The 19,388-nt window shown below is 36.7% G+C and overlaps 1 protein-coding gene across 1 annotated transcript in view; it reads left to right on the top strand.

Annotated features, from left to right (window-relative positions):
• The window catches only part of cntfr (ciliary neurotrophic factor receptor), a 330,293-nt gene that overhangs the window by 172,327 nt on the left and 138,578 nt on the right, over positions 1-19,388 (top strand). Inside the window, 1 exon segment of the mRNA NM_001098242.2 lies at positions 7,927-8,160. Within this exon segment, the coding sequence (NP_001091712.1) occupies positions 7,927-8,160 (234 nt within the window).

Here is a 19,388-nt window from a genome sequence, read left to right as displayed (position 1 = left end):
ATAAAATACATTAGCAGGGCAGTGCATTGCCCACATCATAATATCCTATTAATATGTCATCTCATGATTATTGTAAATATATGCTATATTAAGATATGTTGTTCTATATAAAGATATATTATATATTATATGTGACTCTGGACCACAAAACTTGACATAAGTGTCTATTTTTGGAAATTGAGATGTAGTATCTGACTGAATAGCTAATCTTTATTTTGAGGCATGGTTTGTTAGGAAATTTAACCCTTTTCTCCTAAGAAAGTATTTGAAAATCTGTGGGCAAGGAATAATAATGATCTAAAGAATTAATTTTTAAGTTGTACAAATTAAATTCTTAGAAGTGCGTATTATTAATCAAAACATTTCTTTTTTGTAGGACCTTGGTTCTATTGTGGAATAATGCAGCAGACTGCGGGCAAGCATTGACAATTGGCTTTGAACATGTAATTCCAACTTTGAATTTCAATTGGAAAAGCATGCATATATTTTTTTTAGTATACTTTGTATATATCCAATGTGGGGTTTTCAAAGGTCACAAGCTAAAGCAAAACTTGTTGAAAGTTTTGGTCTTCGACTGGAGTCTTTGAAGCATGTGGTGCATCACAGGAGGTCTGGGAGGAGAGAGAAAATGAGTAACAGTGCCAATGGCTAGAAGTAAGCAAGCAATCCCCCCTGACAAGTGTAAGAAAATAAACCAAGTAGCCAATCCCACATTCCCAATGTGAAGTGTCTGAGCCCGGGAGCCCAATGATGAAGGCATCTGATCCGTGTAGTATCAATCTGATACTTTCTAATCCCACTGACCTTTCCAGACTACGTAGCATTTCATGACCTTTGTTTGTGTGAAAATCCCTCTGTGTTACAATACAATATCAGCCAGGGAGGGAACACTTCCATATGCCACAGCACCACCCAAACTACCCCACAGCTTGGAAGCATGGCTACTGTGTGATGTGTCCTTGTAAACGCTGTCCTCTGAGGTTGAGGAATCGAATGAAGAATTTTTGACACAAAAGTCCTTGAGTGATCGAACTTTTTGTTCAATTCAAGTTGGTAATGGTAGTCAGGGATATCCTAAAGATGTTAAAGCAGGCAAGAAAAGTTTGGTTTACTTAATATGCATGTTCTGAATTTTTAATACATGGAGTCATGATACTGTTGTACTGCAAGTTTGATTCTTGGGTCTGAAATGAAATACTTCTTGGCAATAATATCCAGTTCTAAAAGTTCTTGTGGATTATTAACATGGCCAATGTGGCAAGACTTGGAAAGAAAGCAAACTTCAGATCTGATATGGATGTAAAAGAAGTCTGAGCTGTTGAAAGGTAGAATTTATGTACACTTGTGCCTAGGCTTTGTTGTGCTATGCCATTGTGCCATTTACCCAATGTATAACATGTAAATGTTTGTCTTTCTTAACCATGTTGTGAAGATGATGAATTAAAGGTATGATTTTAGGAATCAGTCTTTGAGTGATTAAGCTTTATGAATATTTTGGGTGTTAAAAAAATATTTTAAAATTGGTTAATACTGATCAATTAGTCACAGCCATATCACCCTGCAGCCCAAGACCAGTTACTCACTGAAGAAAAGCAGGGCTGAGCCTGGTCAGTACCTGAATGGAACACCACATGGGAAAACTAGGTTGCTTTTAGAAGCGGGGTGACGCAGTGGTGCAGTAGGTAGTGCTGTTACCTTACAGCAAGAAGGTTGCTGGTTCGAGCCTCATCTGGGTCAGTTGGCGTTTTTGTGTGGAGTTTGCATGTTCTCCCTGCATTCTCGTGGGTTTCCTCCGGGTGCTCGGGTTTCCCCCACAGTCCAAAGACATGCGGTACAGGTGAATCGGGTAGCCTAAATTGTCCGTAGTGTATGAGTAAGTGAGTGTGTATAGATGTTTCCCAGAGATGGGTTGCGGCTGGAAGGGCGTCGGCTGCGTTAAAAAGTGCTGTATAATTTGGTGGTTCATTCCACTGTGGTGACCTCGGATTAATAAAGGGACTAAGCTGAAAAGAACATGAATAAATGTTAGAGTTGGTGTTAGTAAGGCCAGCAAGGGGCACTCAACCTGTGGTCTGTGTGAGTCCTAATGCCCCAGTATAGTGAAGGGGATACCATACTGTCAGTGAGCGCTGTCTTTTGGATGACATGTTAAACAGAGGTCCTGACTCTCTGTGGTCATTAAAAATCCCATGGCACTTCTCGTGAAGAGTAGGGGTGTGACCCCGGTTCCTGGCCAAATTCCCTTCAATGGTAGAGTGGTACAGTACGGGTACTGTACGGTACGGGTACTGATCAGGGCCTCCCAGTCGTCTCCATCCACCGAATTGGCTCTAGCACTCCACCTATAGCTGGTCTGTGGTGAGTGCACTGGCACTGTTTTCCTGTGGCTGCCGTCACATTATCCAAGTGGATTCTGCACACTGGCGGTAGTATGGAGAGCACCTCCCAGAGCTTTCCTCATTGGTTCATTGTAGACACATAGTAAACCGAATCCAGAGCTTCACATTTCACAATACTTCACAATGGGTGTTCAGCACTCTACACATCTAAACCCTAGGTTAAAATTCGAATTGTTGTTGTCTTTGTAGTAATAATAAGCATGTAACAATATGCTGTACTTGGATGTGATGTCTTTTCGCTGAGAGTTTGAGAACAAAGGACACTCATTAACACAGACAGCTTCTATTTACTCAGCCAATTAAATGCTTTGTGCTTTTGCCACATGTTTCAGAAGGACAGCTGTTCCTCATCTAGCCATAAGTTCTAGTTGTCCATCCGGTCCTCTACTGGCTGGTCTAAAATTCCCTCCACAAGCAACACTGCATATGTCCTGCTCATAAACCTTTAGCACTTCCATGTGGGTGTAAAGTCCCTTTCCTCTCATCGCTACATGACGCCTCCGCTAACCTTTGTGGCCAGTTTACATCTACATTATCAAGTGTCAGTCTGACATCTACTTTAAATATCTTTTCTCCGCCATCCTATTCCTAATGGGACATTTTAACTCACTGCCCTGGAAACTCTTTGACATCATATGTTCACACAAAATCTGCATTTGTACAAAGATTTCTGGCTTGCTTAGTTTGGTTTATTTAAACCAAGATGCATCTTCTGAGCATCTGATACATGGAGCCATGATGCTGTTGTATTGTGATACTACTTTTTTAAGTCTTGGCTGCAGAATCAAGTACTGTTTGGCATTAATTTCCAGTCCTGAAAGTATTGCTGCTTGCTACTATGTTGGCAACACTTGGAAAGAAAGCAAACCTTAGATCTGATTGGCAACAATTGGCATCACATGATCACACAATTTGCATCACGTTCACACAAAATTTGCGATTAATTTTGAAATATTTAACGCATTAAAAAGATTAACGCGACTAACACAGTGGCAGTTTATTTCCTGTTGTGGCCGGCGTGTGTTCAACATGCAAAGAAATATGGATAAGACCAAGGAAGCACTTTTAGAAGGAAAGTTTCAGTATAAAGCAATTAATGTTTTCATCTAATTTTGTATGTTTCATTTTTAATCTTTTGACTTTTGTTTAAATTAAATTTGATACAACATGCCGAACAGAAAGAAAAACACTCCGACTCGATGGTCCTTTAAATTAATTAAAAATTGCTGTTTACATGGTAGACTCTTAATAAGAGTATTATCTTAATCATATTTAAATCAGAGTATTGGTGTCTATGTAAATGTAATGTGAAACTCAGATGATGTCGGTAGCTGTCAAAGGCAGCACATTCCTCTGCCTTTCCCTTTAAATGTGTCAATAAGTTTGATGTGTTTCCCCCTTACACGCAACTTTTGTAAAGCGTCTGCTTCAAATTGCTGTGTCAGAATCCTTGTGAGATATAGCCAGACTTGAGAATGCTTAGTTTAAGCAAATTTGATGAACGTGATCATGCGTGTTAAATCTGAAGGGAGTTGCTCCAGCTGCGCTGTCCTGTGTGTGTCAATTCAGGGCCAATTCAGACTTTGGTGTGACACAATGTGTACCTGTGGTTGCCTTTTACATTCTTGTCGTAGCACCAGTGGCAACAAAATTAGGCAACGAAATTCATATGCTGATTCAGTGATCCCATTTTTGAGAGACTGTCCTCAAACTCAGCTCACATCATTCAAAAGAAAAAGGCCACACTGTCCAACGATAATGTCAACAAACTGGACTTTCTTAGCAACTGGCTGAACGTTAAGGAGGACTAAGCAAAATTGTTTCTACTTTATAATAATGTTATCAGCTTTCAGCATTACAACTTTACAATGAGTACAATTGTTTGCATTCAATACTTTATTATTATTATAATTTTCCATTTTCCATATTTGTAATGCTTGTACTTTGACATTTTTCTGCAGTCAACTTAGAATTCAACATAGAAATCAATTTTTTTGTTGATTGGCATTAATTTTTTTGAAATTTAAATAGCATTCACATGCCTGTGTTTTTATTTCTGTAATAAATATGGCTGCCAAGCCAAGATCTTGATGGTTTATTGTAGGTATGTTGTTTACATGAAGAAATCTGTTACAAGTTAAACAAAATTTCTAACATTAAAAAAAGTTAAATAAAAATTCTATCAAACAATTATATTTTGAATTTAAACAGTTTTTTGTCTTGCGTTAACATTATTTTACATTTAAAAAGCCAAAATTACAAGTTTCAGTCTTTTAAATGTGATTAATCACAAATAATTGCAAAAAAAAAGTGTGATTAATTAGTATGTTTTTTTTTTTGTTTTTTTTTATCAAATGACAGTAATAGTACAAACATGTTTGGCTTGCTTCATTTGGTTGATTTGAACCAATGTGCCTGTTCTGAGCCTTTGATACATGGAGCCATGATGCTGCTGTATTGTGGTACTACAAGTTTGAATCTTGGCTTCAGAATGAAGTACTGTTTGGTATTAATTTCCGGTCCTAAAAGTATTGCTGCTTGCTACCATGTTGGCAACACTTGGAAAGGAAGCAAACCCTAAGATCTGATATGGCTGTAAAAGGAGTACCCACTAATTGCATAATGGGAATTAGGGATTCAGAGCTATCGAAAGGTATATGAACAATTGTTCCTCGGCTTTGTTGTGTTGTGCCAATGTGCCACCGTTTACCCAGCCTATCACTGCCTGCCCACAGCTTCAGCAGATAAGCAGGCAGCAAACAAGAAATGGATTTATTTTATGCTCCCTAACACCATGGTCTGGAAAAAGTGGGCCGACAAGTGAGAAACAACCCCTTAATGAGAATCCTCAAAGGGAACAAGGCAGAGGGCAAAGCAATGACTCCCGTACTAAAGATATTTGGAGAGGAGATATTTCACAGGCTTACACAACTGAGATTTCCCACAAAGAATTGTCTTCTGAGGCTTTCTCAAAGAGTCTGTGGTATAAAACGGGCTTTTGAGACATTCAGCCTGAATCAGCCATTTGCCCTCCTTGCAATTATACATTTTTTGATATCCAACATGTGTTTGAGAATGATAATCATGTTTGGTCAATGGACACAATTAAGTCGATTCAAAGAAATTACAGTGTATAGGGAGTTGTGTTAAATTTAAAATAGCATGTGCATTAGGTTAAAATGAAGATAATTAAATTTAATTTTGAGTTAAAAAATAAAATAAAATATATATAATGATTATCAGGATGATGTAATCAGCAGACAATAAAGTGTGTTCACAGTACAAGGTGACCTGATTTTTATTTGGGCAAAGATTAAAGTAATATAAAACATGTTCAAATAACCCTATTTAATTTCTGTCCTGTCGATTTAAAATGATAGACCACATTGTAAAATATCCTGTTTGGATTTAAACAAGTATTTTGATGTTTTTGGTTGCTTGGCACACATCAAATCAACTTATCTGCAGGAAAAGTTTCCAGCAGTGCTTTGCTGCTATCACAAATGGTATTAGTATCATTTTTTGTTTACGATTTTGTCAGCTTGTGAGTTATTATCTGAAAGCTAGAAACTTGTTTTCTGTTAGTAGGAAATTTCCAGCCACATTTATGATTGCATGTCATGCTATCTGAACTGAATCAATCCTAATTGGCATGTCTGTGTTACAGCAAGCACTCGCTGCTGCCGCCATCCTCCTCTCTTCAGCACAACAGCCTTTCTTTTTCCATTCAACTCAGTACTGCTGTATCACAGGCTTTGACATTGGAGTAAATGTAAAATTCATGGATTTGGATTGCCCAAAGCATGTGGATTAAGCTACAGGGGTAGTTAGTCAGGTCAGTAAAAGAAAGAGAGATTGCTTTTTCCATCCTCTGTGCATTGTGGGAGTCACGACTAGGTAATGAAAGTCAAAAAGACCATTTGTGTGTTCTCTGAGTTTGTTTGTTTGCCTGTTTGTGTATTCTGAATTCGGTATCCTTCTTTTTCTTGTCTTTCTTTCATTGACATAGCTGTCGCTTGACAGCGGACTTCTATAGAGCATTACTGGGGTTGTGAAAAGAAGAAAAAATCATATTTTCTTTTGATGCCAAATCCTATAACAACATGCCTTGGGGAGTGAAAAAAAAGATTATGTAGGGAAACAACCACATCTTCCTTTTCTTGTGAAAAATAGCACAGTACAGTAATGACTGAACTGATTGTAAGCAGAAAAATAAACATACCTCCGATTTTCTTATCTCAGGAAAACTAACACAAATTGTGTTAGAAATTCATATTCCAAAATATATTAATTCATAGAAAAATAGATGTTATCCAATCTTTGTCTGTTCATATTCGTATAATAAACTGCCAACAAGTCATGTCAGACTGATTATGTCTGAAATAAGTGCACGTGAACTATTCCAAAATTGTGAATAATGGTCGAAGGCATTGGACATTTTATACTTTTTGCTTAGCTTGAAAAAAAAAGAAAAGAAAGAAAAAAAAAATAGGTCACACTTTATTTTTATAGTCCGTTTGTTGAATATAGGCCAACTAATTTCCATTAGATTATAAGTAGATTGATAGGTTGGGGTAAGGGTTAGTGTAAGTTGACATGTACAGATGTATGCAGACAATCTACTAATACTCAAATACACTGTCAAAATAAAGTGTTACAAAAAATTATTTTAATTAAGAAAAAGAAAAAAAAAAAGATTGGGATTGAGCTCCAGGGCATTGTCCAACCAGAAACATACATACATAAATATATATATATATATGGTCACACTTTACAATGTTCATTAGTTAATGTTAATTAATGCATTTACTAACATGAACAAACAATGAACAACACATCTACTGTATTTGCTCATTTTAGTTAACGTTAGTTAATGAAAATACAGTAGTTCATTGTTAGTTCATGTTAACTCATGATGCATTAACTAATGTAAAAAAGCATGGACTTGAATGTTAATTATGCATTAGTAAATGTACAATTATGATTAATAAATGCTGTACATGTGTTGTTCATGCTTACTTCATGTTAGTAAATGCATTAACTAATGAACCTTATTGTAAAGTGTTACCATATATATATATATATATATATATATATATATATATATATATATATATATATATATATATATATATATATATATATATATATATATATATACATCATAAGACTTTTGACTTTTGATTTTAATGCATCAACCAAAAAAGTGATCATCAACTATGTTTAATAAATGTTTTTTTTAGTAGTCATTACATAGACTTAAGTTAAATTAACTGAGGTTAACAAATGAAACCTTAATGTGAAGAGTTAAGATCACCTATTATTCCTTCAAACATCTGTACAATCTGTACAATGCAAAAATCTGAACATTCTTAAAAGGCTCTCGAAATCTTTAAATAAGAAGTAATTATTGACTTTATTTTGAAGTGGTTACAATATCAATACTATGTATGATCATTATCACAATATATTGAATTGTTAAATATCTTCATAAGTCTAACGTTGAGCCTCTGTTGTGTTTCCTCAGGTGGCAGGATTCAGTATGAAAAGATATCAAGTGATGTCACTATGCAGTGTGGCTCACTAGACAATGATGCTTCCGTAACGTGGAAAGTAAACGGAACAGACGTGAAGGCCCGCCGGCGAGAAGAAGGACCACGGCTCATCCTGATGGAGGTCAACATGAGTAGCAATGGCTTGTACAGCTGCTTCCAGAACCCAGACGGCCAGCGACGTGACCAGATCAATCTCCGCGTTGGCTGTAAGTACTATCTGTTTATCTCAATTTATCCTTCCTCATATTCACTACATCCTTTCCAGAACTCCCAATAACCCTGCGCAGTGTTTACCCCGACACTTCTTTTTCTAAACAAGCAATGCGCTCGTTTCCTTACTTTCTACCTCGATCTTCTCGCTGAGGCCACTGACCTCCTGTTTGGATGTCTCTGCTGTGTATTTGAAGAGTCTAATTATTAACAACAAACGTCATTGTTTGACTCCCGAACGCTTCTTGGTTCTGCTTCAGCCCTGATCCCAGCCCTTTTTCTTTAGCATGCAGCTGCTTCTATCTGTGTGGGAGTCACTGGGGAGCAAGTTTTATGTGTTATCTATTTGTCGATTGGATTACTTTGTCATGCTAGATCACTTTTATGAGGATACACAACATAATGTTAGCTGCCAGATGTATGCTCTACAACGGAGGTTATTCTGCAGGATGACCTGAAAACCATTTCGACATTCCAAATGAACATTTTTGGGAGTTTTAAGGAAGCCGATTGTAAATCAGACAGCAGTTGGGGGCTGTATTGAATCCAGCGTTGACAGTTAATGTAAAAATGGAATTACTTGTCCATCCGGATCAGTTTTCGGGTGGAAAAAATCCTTATTTGTAAGTCCTGGTTACACTTTATTATTTTAGTGTCTATTTGTGACATATGGCGATATTTAATAATTCAATATGTGTTGAAAATTAACATGTACAATATTGATACTGTGGGAACTTCAAAATACTGTGAATTTATTAATTTTTTTTTATTTAAGCACGTTTAGAGTGCTTTTTAAAGAATATCCCAACATAGGATCATTCTAAATATGTAGCTCTATATACATTTATGTGAATTACGTGTGGCTGCATTTAATCTTTAAAACAAACGTTACGCAGTGGTATGACGCCTTTCCTTTATTCTCTTATCAGCTGATCGCTTACCTCCTTACAGGTCAATTGGTGCTTTTTTTAACTTTATTAGTTTGGTTTAGGGAGTGGGGTGGTGGTATTGGTCAGTGGTTCAGTCAGTAAGTCAGTCAGTTAACAGTGGCCTCTGGTGGATTTACGTGAGAACAGCAGGCGCGAATGGGACTTGTAAGAGAAATTTGAGATCTGAAAATGCATACACAGTGGCCTCTGGTGGATTCGCAAAAAATAAAAACTGCAAAAAAATATATAGCTCCTAAGATGTATTTGGCGCTCTCCAGAATTGTATATAGGGGTAAGTAATTAGAATGAGCCCTGGTTGGAATTTTCACATTGTATTTGCAGTGGTGTTCATAACAGCACCAAATGCTTCACTGGTTACTTCAATAGTGAATGCTGATCTGTCCTCCTACATGCTGAAATAATGCTAGAAAATTATGTGATTGTTCATAGGCCTATTGTGCGTCAACACTGTGCAATAAATCTCTAATAGTTAACATCAGTTCATTTACCTAAATGCACAATTAAAGTCTTATATGATAATATGATTTAATAAGGCGTTAATGCCTAATAGCATATTAAATTGGTAGTTTAAATCTTGTTTTATTTGGAGCTAATAACTATTAAAATGTGTTGTATTTTTAAGTAGTAATAACATAATAACTATCATAAATATACATTTTTTATCATTGTTGTTTTTAATCTATTAATTAAGACTATATTGTAAAGTGTTACCTAGTGTACTTTATAATCTTTATCTTTATAATATTTTTGCTATTTAATTTGGTTGAAACATTTGTTTACTTTGAACATGTATATTTAGCAAGTTTGTTATGATCATCAGCGATCAAGCAGTTGCAGATTGCTGGAGAGCTACAAATCTGCCGCTTTACCGAACTATAAATCCCATCATGCCCGGCATTTATACACCAGTTCTAGATCACCCCTTTGATTTCACACATACAGCTGCAGATCCTCCTCACTGATTGCTATTTAAGCACCACAGAGACATTTATTTCATGCTTAGTATTGTTCCATGTTACATGCCTTTATGTTTTGCTCTGTCTTGTTGTTGATTTTTGGATTGTGATAATTTTCTGTTTGCACTGAGCGTAGCCTGTTTTTTGTATCGGCATTGCTATTTACGTTTCATTCCTGATTTGACCCCTGCTTGCCTGACCATTCAGTAAATTAAGCTCCGTGTGGGTCTCCATCTGTTGCCACACCTGCACCATTACAAAAGCAATACACCAAGTATTTTTTCTGTAAATATTAATAAGCTTAGGTCAATATCACGGTAATACCATATACTGTGATAAAAGAACAAGACAATTTCATAAACCTATTTGGGACCAAAGGAAATTCTTAATATAGCTGAATAAACAGCTAAAAAAAGGCAGACAAGAACACTTTTCCACCACTCTCAGAGAACCTCGGAGCTAAATTATGAACTGCTACGGTATAGCAAATGTGCAAAGCACCGTAATCAATATTATATGACAAGATGCTACCCGTAACACCTCCTGACAGCAATTTCATTGACTAATCAAATTAGACGAATGAAGAGGGGAAAAGTGGAGATGAGACCTCTTATGAGAACATGATGAGGAATGTGCTTCATCACCCGCCTCTGCGCGGCTCCTTCAGACGACTGAACAGAACGTAAGCAGGATCACATGCTTAATAAAAATTCCTTTAGCAATTTCATTTTACATGCATTAATAATGCAACGTTTTGAAGAGTATGATTAGAGTCTCTGCAAATACTAGCTCAAATTTCTTCTTTGATTCTTTGGAAACACTTTGAAATAAGGTCCTGATTAAGAAGGTTCATAAATTTACATACATCACCTTTAAAGGCTGATTTTGGTGTTATCAACATAATGATTAACAAAAAAAAAATACATAATTTAAAGTTATACATGGAATATGTTGTCCTTTATGTACTTCTGGTATTAATATGTGGTTCAAGTGATCTGATGATCACAGAATGCCATTTACACCTGGGAGTGACAATTCAAATGTGTATCTTGCTATCTTTCATAACCAAATACTTTACATATTATATAATTTAATAATAATATAAGTTTATTGCTACATGTTGATGTTTAAATGTTTTAAACACGTCACCATACATTGACAAGGAATGTTAAGGTTCAGAATGTTTAGCAGACATCATTAAAATGGTTGTCTCTTAAAATTCTTTAACCAAGCAAAGGTGTGAATAGTGTTTCATTGTCTGACTTTTGCTGCACAAAACACAGATTGTAAGCTTACGTCGGATGTCCATGTGGCCTAAGCGTCTCTCTCAGGGCTGCTAGGTCATGGGCAAGCCGGCTCAGCTAACAAGATAAGTTCTGCAGCTAAGTGTCTGAATGAGAATGGCATGGTCCCAATCCCACAGACAGGGAGAGGCCCGTCCACAACTGCGTCAAACACTCTGCCTATCTGTTACAGGAACGCTTGCCAGGAGTTAGAGGGGAATAAACTGGTCGGGTCATTTACAAGGATTCCTGTAGCTCCTCTAAACAGTCTTTAGTGGTCTGTTATTACCAAAACAGCTTGTAGGTCAACTTTCACTGAGTAACCATAGGAAATAAGTTAGGGTTTCCTTGATAATCATGGTGGTTTTCTTTGTGCTCAAGAACAGTTCAAAATAGCTACTGATAGATTGAGTTTGTTTTAGTTTTTGCTGTCACAATAGCAGTGTTTTACACAAAAAGATCCAGCGTTCATTGTCAGAGGTGTATTATTGTATTGAGCTCAACCTCACTTAAAATCAGTTTCAAATCTAGGATCTTTCTGCTGGACTCCTGGCTGACAACATATGCTGCAATCTGCTGCAATCTATATCTATTGAGGGTTTCAACAATAAGAAGAGAGTTTAAATTGGTGCCATGACCGAGATGAGAGTGAGGTTTAGGTGGGTCAGCTGTAAGAGTTGTGCAAGTAAACCTTACTTCGATTTCCTCAATATGTGTATAAAGCAACTTTAACAAGAGGGTGGGGGACTGAGAGGATGAAGTGGGCACCTTTAATGTTCTTGATTTTCAGAGTGTATCTTCAAGAACTTCAGTAACAATTTCTACTAAATTACTTAATTTCAAACCAAATAGCTTAATAGTGATCAGAATTTCTAGACGTTCAATTGACCTTTCGCTAAGCCCCGCCCTCCATAGTTACTATTGTTATGCCTGTCTATCTTTCGTGCCTGGCACATCTATTACAGTGTGTATGTGTGAATGTCAGACATTCTCAGGGATATAATTAGTCATTTTTGGCAAACAGGTAAAATATCCGAGAAAGCCAGACAAAGAAGGACTGCAGTATGCATTACAGGAGTATATTCACAACATAGTCGGCAAGTAATTAAAAAATAATTTAATAACAATTAAAGCTAGGTAAGCCTAGCCACCTCATAAGCTGACCATTCAACAGCTTAGTTAATGCACTGCAGGAGAGGTGAAATTTAAAAAATAATATATTAATAACTAATTAAACCTTGTTTTCCCTTTTTTAGCCAAAAGGCCTGATAGATTAATTGTTGTGCAATGAAATATAGTGTTACTAACCGACGAGGAAACACGCATGGCCAGTGCTTCTACATAATTCATTCATACAAAGAACAGCCAGAAAGGGGAATTTGATGGATTTGTGCTGAACATTAGCATCATTGACCCATAACAATGTAGAGTACCTATAACAGTCAGTATAATTGTGTGCTTTTTATACCGTTTCTATTTTAATTTGCAGTTAAGTGGAATAAATAAATAAATTGTAATGCAAATCAAAGTATTAATAGCAGAAGTGAACAGATTTTCCAACCAGCAAGTATTAATCAGACACCAAATATAGAAGCAGACTCTAACCTGCTATAACGTCATCACCAATAGCATAATCTCTAAAAGACAAACAAAAACATAAGTGAATTGTAGCTCTAAAATTGGCCATGAGTGTTATAAATGACTGAGAAACAGCTGCGTGTGAAGTATATTGATGGCAAGTGGCCAGGTTGTGATCACATCTCGGATTTGTTATGTTGATATGTAATTTCAAATTTTTCGTAGCTTGAAACAGATGGAAATATGATTGCTATTAGTATGACTATGTGAGAGCTTAAACAGAGCAATGCTCATGATATCGAGCAAAAAAAAATTTAAATAAAAAATAAAAAGACAGCTCATGGGAAACATCACCTGCTGTGTATTTTTGTAAGAAACACAGGTTAGATCTTTTTAGGGTAAGATGTGTGTGAGTTATTGCCATATATCAGGAATATCAAAAACAAAACCAACTTAACCTTGCTCTTTTAGCACCCCTCACACAGCTTGACCCACGGTGGCATTTCTCCTCTTGGGTTTTAGCTTTTAAAAATGGGAAAAACCAATCACCATCCTGTCCAAATTTTTAAGATGCCAGGTATTAGATTTGAATGATCCATATGCACAACAATTTGCCTTGTTTCACTCACTCGAAAGCTTGACAGATCTCCTGCACGTAGCTACGGTTGCTAAGTTGCGATTGATGTGTGGCAGTTTTCGGCTAAGGCTTAGCAAATTCACTTAAATTCAATTCATCTTTATTTATATAGCACTTTTACAATGTGAATTGTGTAAAAGCAGGTTAACATAGCATTTAAGCATAGCATTGGTAAATTAAAACTGTCAGTCCAGTTTTCAGAATTAAAGTTCAGTTTAGTTCAGTTTAGTGTGGTTTCATTTCCACTGCTGAAAGCCCAAACACTGAAGAGAAAATCCATCGATGCGCAGCTCTACAATTCCCAACCCAAGCAAGCCAGTGGTGACAGTGGCGAAGAACAATTGAAAAAAATAAATAAATTAAAAAAAAAAACCTTCTATTGTATTTGTGATGGCCTTACATGTATGAATATGTCCCAGAATTTAAATGACAGACAGGTCAAATCCTCCAGTTTGCCATTGCACAAAAAATGACTACCTGCCAAGGATGAGAAATGAGGAAGCGGGCAGTATTGGCCTTCACTGGTGTACCAAGAAAACAACTAAAGCATGAACGAACACAGAAAGCAACGCCTGTCTGAAAAGTGTTTTCATAAAAGTAGGAGGACATAAAAAAAGCATATTCACCAGCAAGTTACCTCTCATAAAGTTCAAAACTTGCACCATCATTTTCACTGTTGTTGCTTGTGGTCTGTCTCCATTTAGCCACAAGAAACAAGAGAAAGCCATTAAAGTGGCATGTTTTGTCTGCCCTGGGAAAGAGCTGCTTTCTTGCAGGACAAAGTGCTGGGTCTAGAGTAAGCAATGCTGAGGGTTCAGGCAGGACCGCAAAGTATGCGAGAGGAAGCGAGATGTGCCGTCGTTAGAGATAGCACGCTCGTGTTGAGCTGCTTTGCGGTGGTTGTCAGGGAGGAGGTTGGAGAGAAGACATATGTCGAGGTCATCACTGCTTTACTTGAGTGCTCACAATGCCGTGACTATTAAACTTTTATTGCTTTACTGCAAGAGAAGGCAAACAAACCAAAAAAAAAAAAAAAAGAACATTAAAGTAGTCACTACATTGATTGCGTGGTGTTAAACCTGAGAGAAGTGACAGTAGGGATCTTCAAAATTGGTGTCAAATTAAATATTAATGTTCTTCAGGGGTATTAAGGTGTGATGTGTTTTTCACCTACCATCCTCGTGTCATTCCAATCCTGTGCACATGTCTGCATTGACCATAGGAAGCACTAAAAGACTTTTTGGTGACCTGTTGACTGATTTTGTCAGCAAAAGCTCATTCTGAAAATGTTGAGAACAGCAGGTGTGAAGAGAAATTTTAGAATAGAAAAAGCATACACAGCGGCCTCGATGGATTCACAAAAACACAACTGCAATAAAATGTACCTCCTAGGATGTATTTGGCACTCTGCAGAAATGTTGTAGCTGTACATTTCAGAATGAGCCTGGGTTAGATTTAGTTTAATCTTACCAATACCAAAATGTGATTTTTGGCATGGTGTTCACCCACCATACTGTCCATGCAATCCTCATTACAAAACTGCTACATAGCAAACAAATCTAATAATTCAGCTTCCCCTTCCACCAAAGTTCATTTATTTCAGCATAAAAAGAAAATGCTATGCTAACTTGGTTTCATACTCATTTGCGTATTCAAGCTTAAATGAAATTTTGACTATTAGGCACATTCTGTGTCATTAGTAAAACATGAAACATGACTTTCCTCTTTCCCCAAAGGGACAGGAACAGAAAATGACTTTCAAATACACTCTCTCATTAAAACCTTTTGAATTAGCATACGCTAACCACTTTTGATCATGGCTCTGGCCAAAATATTTTTCAGTTAATTTCTTTGAGAGATGACCCCCCAGTTCTTGTTTGTATTTTGTTAAGACTGAGCTTCGTTTTCCTGCCAGCTATATTGTTTGTGATTGATATTTTGTTTACCATTGGGATCCTCTGGGGTGGCAGAGAACAGGTCGGCCAAAAGTAGCATACAGTAATAACATCAGAGCTGGAGAGAAAAGCTCTCTGAGACAAACCTAGACCAGGATGTGTGTAAATTTATTTATTTATTTATTTTTTAAAAGATTTAGCTTACCTAATCAAGGTTTAATTAATTAAGTTAAAACTGTTTTGACAATATGTTGGGAATTTGGAACAATGGAGAATTGCATTTTCATTCATTCATTCATCTTCTTTCTGGCTTAGTCCCTTTATTAATCTGGAGTCGCCACAGCGTAATGAACTGCCAACTTAGCCACCATATATATATATATATATATATATATATATATTTTTTTTTTTTTTTTTTTTTTTTTTATGCAGCGGATACCTTTCCAGTTGCAACCCATCACTGGCTAATATCCATACACACTCATTCGCATTCAAACACTACAGACATGTTAGCTTACCCAATTCACCTATAGCACATGTTTTTGGACTTGTGATGGGAAACCTAAGCAACCGGAGTAAATCCACACCAACCATGGGGGAACATGCAAATTCTACACATAAATGCCAACTGACTCAGCCGGGGCTTGAACCAGCGACCTTCTTGATGAGAATTGCATTTTAATTATTGTGTTATTGGTCATTAAAACATTTAGCAGTCATTTTTAACATAGTTAGTCAAGAAAGTATTTTGACATCGAAATCTGAGAGTTATACAGTACCATGCTGCTTTGATTTTACAAAAATATATAAATAAAAAAGTAAGTTATGCTACTGGACAACGGGAAAATATTTTCACGCTGATCAATTGTCTAGGGCTTTAAACTAAGCAGGATTGAAGGAAAAAGGAAAGTGAGCTATAGAGATGTGACATGGCGAAGTTTTCCACAATCGATTTATGCCGTTTAGCAGCTTTCCTCATCCTTTGGGAGGAAGGATTGTTGAACTTTAGCTGTAATTTACAAGCTTCTTTCTCCAGGATTTCCTCTCTAATCAAATTTTCCCCATTCCTTCCATACTGTGTGCATGTTCTCAAAGAGAAAGACAGATGCAGGAAGAAAAAGAGAAAAGAAAGAGAACATGTTGCTAAACACTTACCCATTCTGGACCATCAGTTTATTTTTTTGCTAAGTTTTCCAGCCGTGAATATGATTACTGTCAAACATATTTTCAAACCTAAGATGGATGTGGGTCTGAAAAGCTAGAAAATCAATAAGTAATTTACATTTTTTTGTGGTTCATTTCCTCAGGCATAACCTTATTCCCTAGTAACATAATAGCGTTGTTATTTATAGCTGAACTAGACAACGTCAATACAAACCAAACATGGCCGTGGCATCTGGAGATTTCTGTATATCTTGGAATTCTGCATCTATGCTTTTCATCAGAGTTATGATTGTGCTGGGGAATTGCGGTATTAAGACTGAAGGAAATTAATAGAAAATGCATTCTACATGCTATAGTGGAGATGCTAGTCTAAAATGCGGCAAGAAGAAATCCATCTGCAAACCCTCCATCAAAACATCTGCAACTACTCAAGCCGTCAGAACATTTTCAGGATGGGCTCAAAACAGTAGCTGAGCTTTAAACATTACATAACACACCCTGTGTACCACCACGATGAGCCATGTTGGATTAGAGGGTCTGCGTAATCTTAACAGAAAAACAATAGAAATCGATGGACTTATACCCTCTGTTTCTCCAAACAAATAACAGGAACTCGGCCCCTCAGAACCCACGCATAAGTACTCCGGCTAGATGAAACAAATCAAACACAACAAAACATAAGAGCGGCTTCTTTCGTATGAGCCTGTTTTATTGCAGAATAACACATCACTATTGATCTTGGCTCGATTGGAGTCCTAAGTGGTGGGCGCTCACTTTTTTTCCATTCTCTGTCAACACGGAGTGTGTCCCACATTGAGTTAGCTCATCACGGTGAAAACCCGGTGAAGCTGTTTATCTGCGAAAGCTTAACTTCAAAAGGCAGCCCACACACATGCATGCAGACACACTTGGGTTGGGGTTATTTGTGTATGTGTGTGTGTGGTGGAAGGTTTGGATACCTCAGGCACATCCAGGAAATACAAATAAACATACTACAGCTCATGCATGTCAGTTAATGGAAATGCTGATGATGCATTTTAAAAGAGATGTTTAATTTATTACAAAATAACGCAATTTCCAAGACAAATTTTCTGGGTTTCTTCTTGACTAAAAAAAATTGGGATTCCAAAAGACCCTCAGCCAAAATGTACCAGCAAGATTACCTTAGTATGATGACCCATTCTCACTTTTAACCAGTTGCTTATTAAATAGCATATTGATTTACAGGGAAAATGAAACAGTCAGTCAAGTTTATGTTATTTTGTACTTTAGATTCCACTTAAATGAAAATATATTAAAGAAAATTGATTAATGTAACCATTTAGCAGAAAGCGAAATGTTTTTCTATAGCTTTTAGACCATCTTGGTGTGTCTGATGTCACAGGTTGGTTTAGTTCCCTCAGCTGAACAGATACAGTGGAAGTAAAGGACTGAACATGGAGATTGTAAATCCTAATTTAACCCAATGCAGTTGTGAATGTGAGCTGGTGCAAATACAAGCATCAGAAGTGTGTCTAATATAAAAAATAAACAGTATATTTATTCTATATTTCCCTTTTAATTACAGATCCTTTGATGCGTTTTGGTCCACATTCTGTATTGCGCTGTCTGACTGCCTGTTTTGATTATATTCATGGTAGTACCTGACTGAACACAGAGACTGGACAGTCTAATTTAATCCAATGCATGAAATACAAGCATTTAAGTTGAGTCTTGTGTTAAGTTGAGTCTGTGTATTTTTCTTTTGTTAATACCTTTCATTTGGTTTGATCCACTCTCTCACGCTGATGCAGTGCTGCCTGACTAGGGGATTTACATTCAAACTAATGGAACAATTAAAATGATACAATACTTCACGCTTCTCTAAGTCATGTCTTTGTCAAGACATATTCCCTCTTCAAGTCCATCAATTTGATCTTTCAACATGTATGAAAGTTGTAAAAAACCTGCCATGTGAAAGACTGCAGCGATCTTAGTTTGGTTTGAACACGAAAAGAGGTGAGGGGCTGTAGTAGTGAAAAGTGAAAGTACCAGCCCCAATTACATCAGTGCCAGACCTTGTTAAAACCAAGGTTGAAACCCAGTCATGCAGCATAATACAGCGAGTGGACCAAAGCGCATCAAATGATCAGTAATTATAAGAGAATAAATGAAAAACAGAATAAATTGATGGTTTTGAATACTAGACACAAGTTTGTTTCTTATATTTGCACCAGCTCCATGCCCACAACTTCACGCATTGGGGTAAATTAGGCTTTGGAGTGTCTGTGTTCAGTCCTTTACTTCCACTTCCACTGTATCTGTTCAGCTGAGGGAACGGAACCAACCCTGTGATGTTAGACACAGCGATATTCCAAAAGGGCGGCACCCTAGCACAAAAAGCTATTGTAAAACATGCCGTTTTCTGCTAAATGGTTGCATAAATTGATTTTGTTATACTTTCCATTACAGTGGAAATCAGTTTACAAAATAAAGTTGTGCAAAATTGACTGACTGCTTTATTTCCCCTTTAATTGCATTTATAAAGTACGTCAATGCCTTATTTCTGCATGACTATGTTAAGGGATGGATCCTTAAACCTTTATTGTATAATCATGTTTTCCATAGTTACCTTCTGCTTTTAAACTCTCGACCTGCCCCCTATGCTTAAACCTTTATTATATAATCTGCAGCCATACAACAACCACCTTACTAGCTATAAGTTAGTAAGTAAATAATGTGTTTACTGAGACAAATTTCATAATAAATACTGAATATTTCT

This window comes from Danio rerio, chromosome 10, assembly GCF_052040795.2.
Source record: "Danio rerio strain M-AB ecotype USA chromosome 10, GRCz13ab, whole genome shotgun sequence".
Lineage (NCBI taxonomy): Eukaryota > Metazoa > Chordata > Actinopteri > Cypriniformes > Danionidae > Danio > Danio rerio.
The sequence above is the reverse complement of the archived record's forward strand: the minus strand, read 5'-3'. Positions and strand labels throughout refer to the sequence as shown.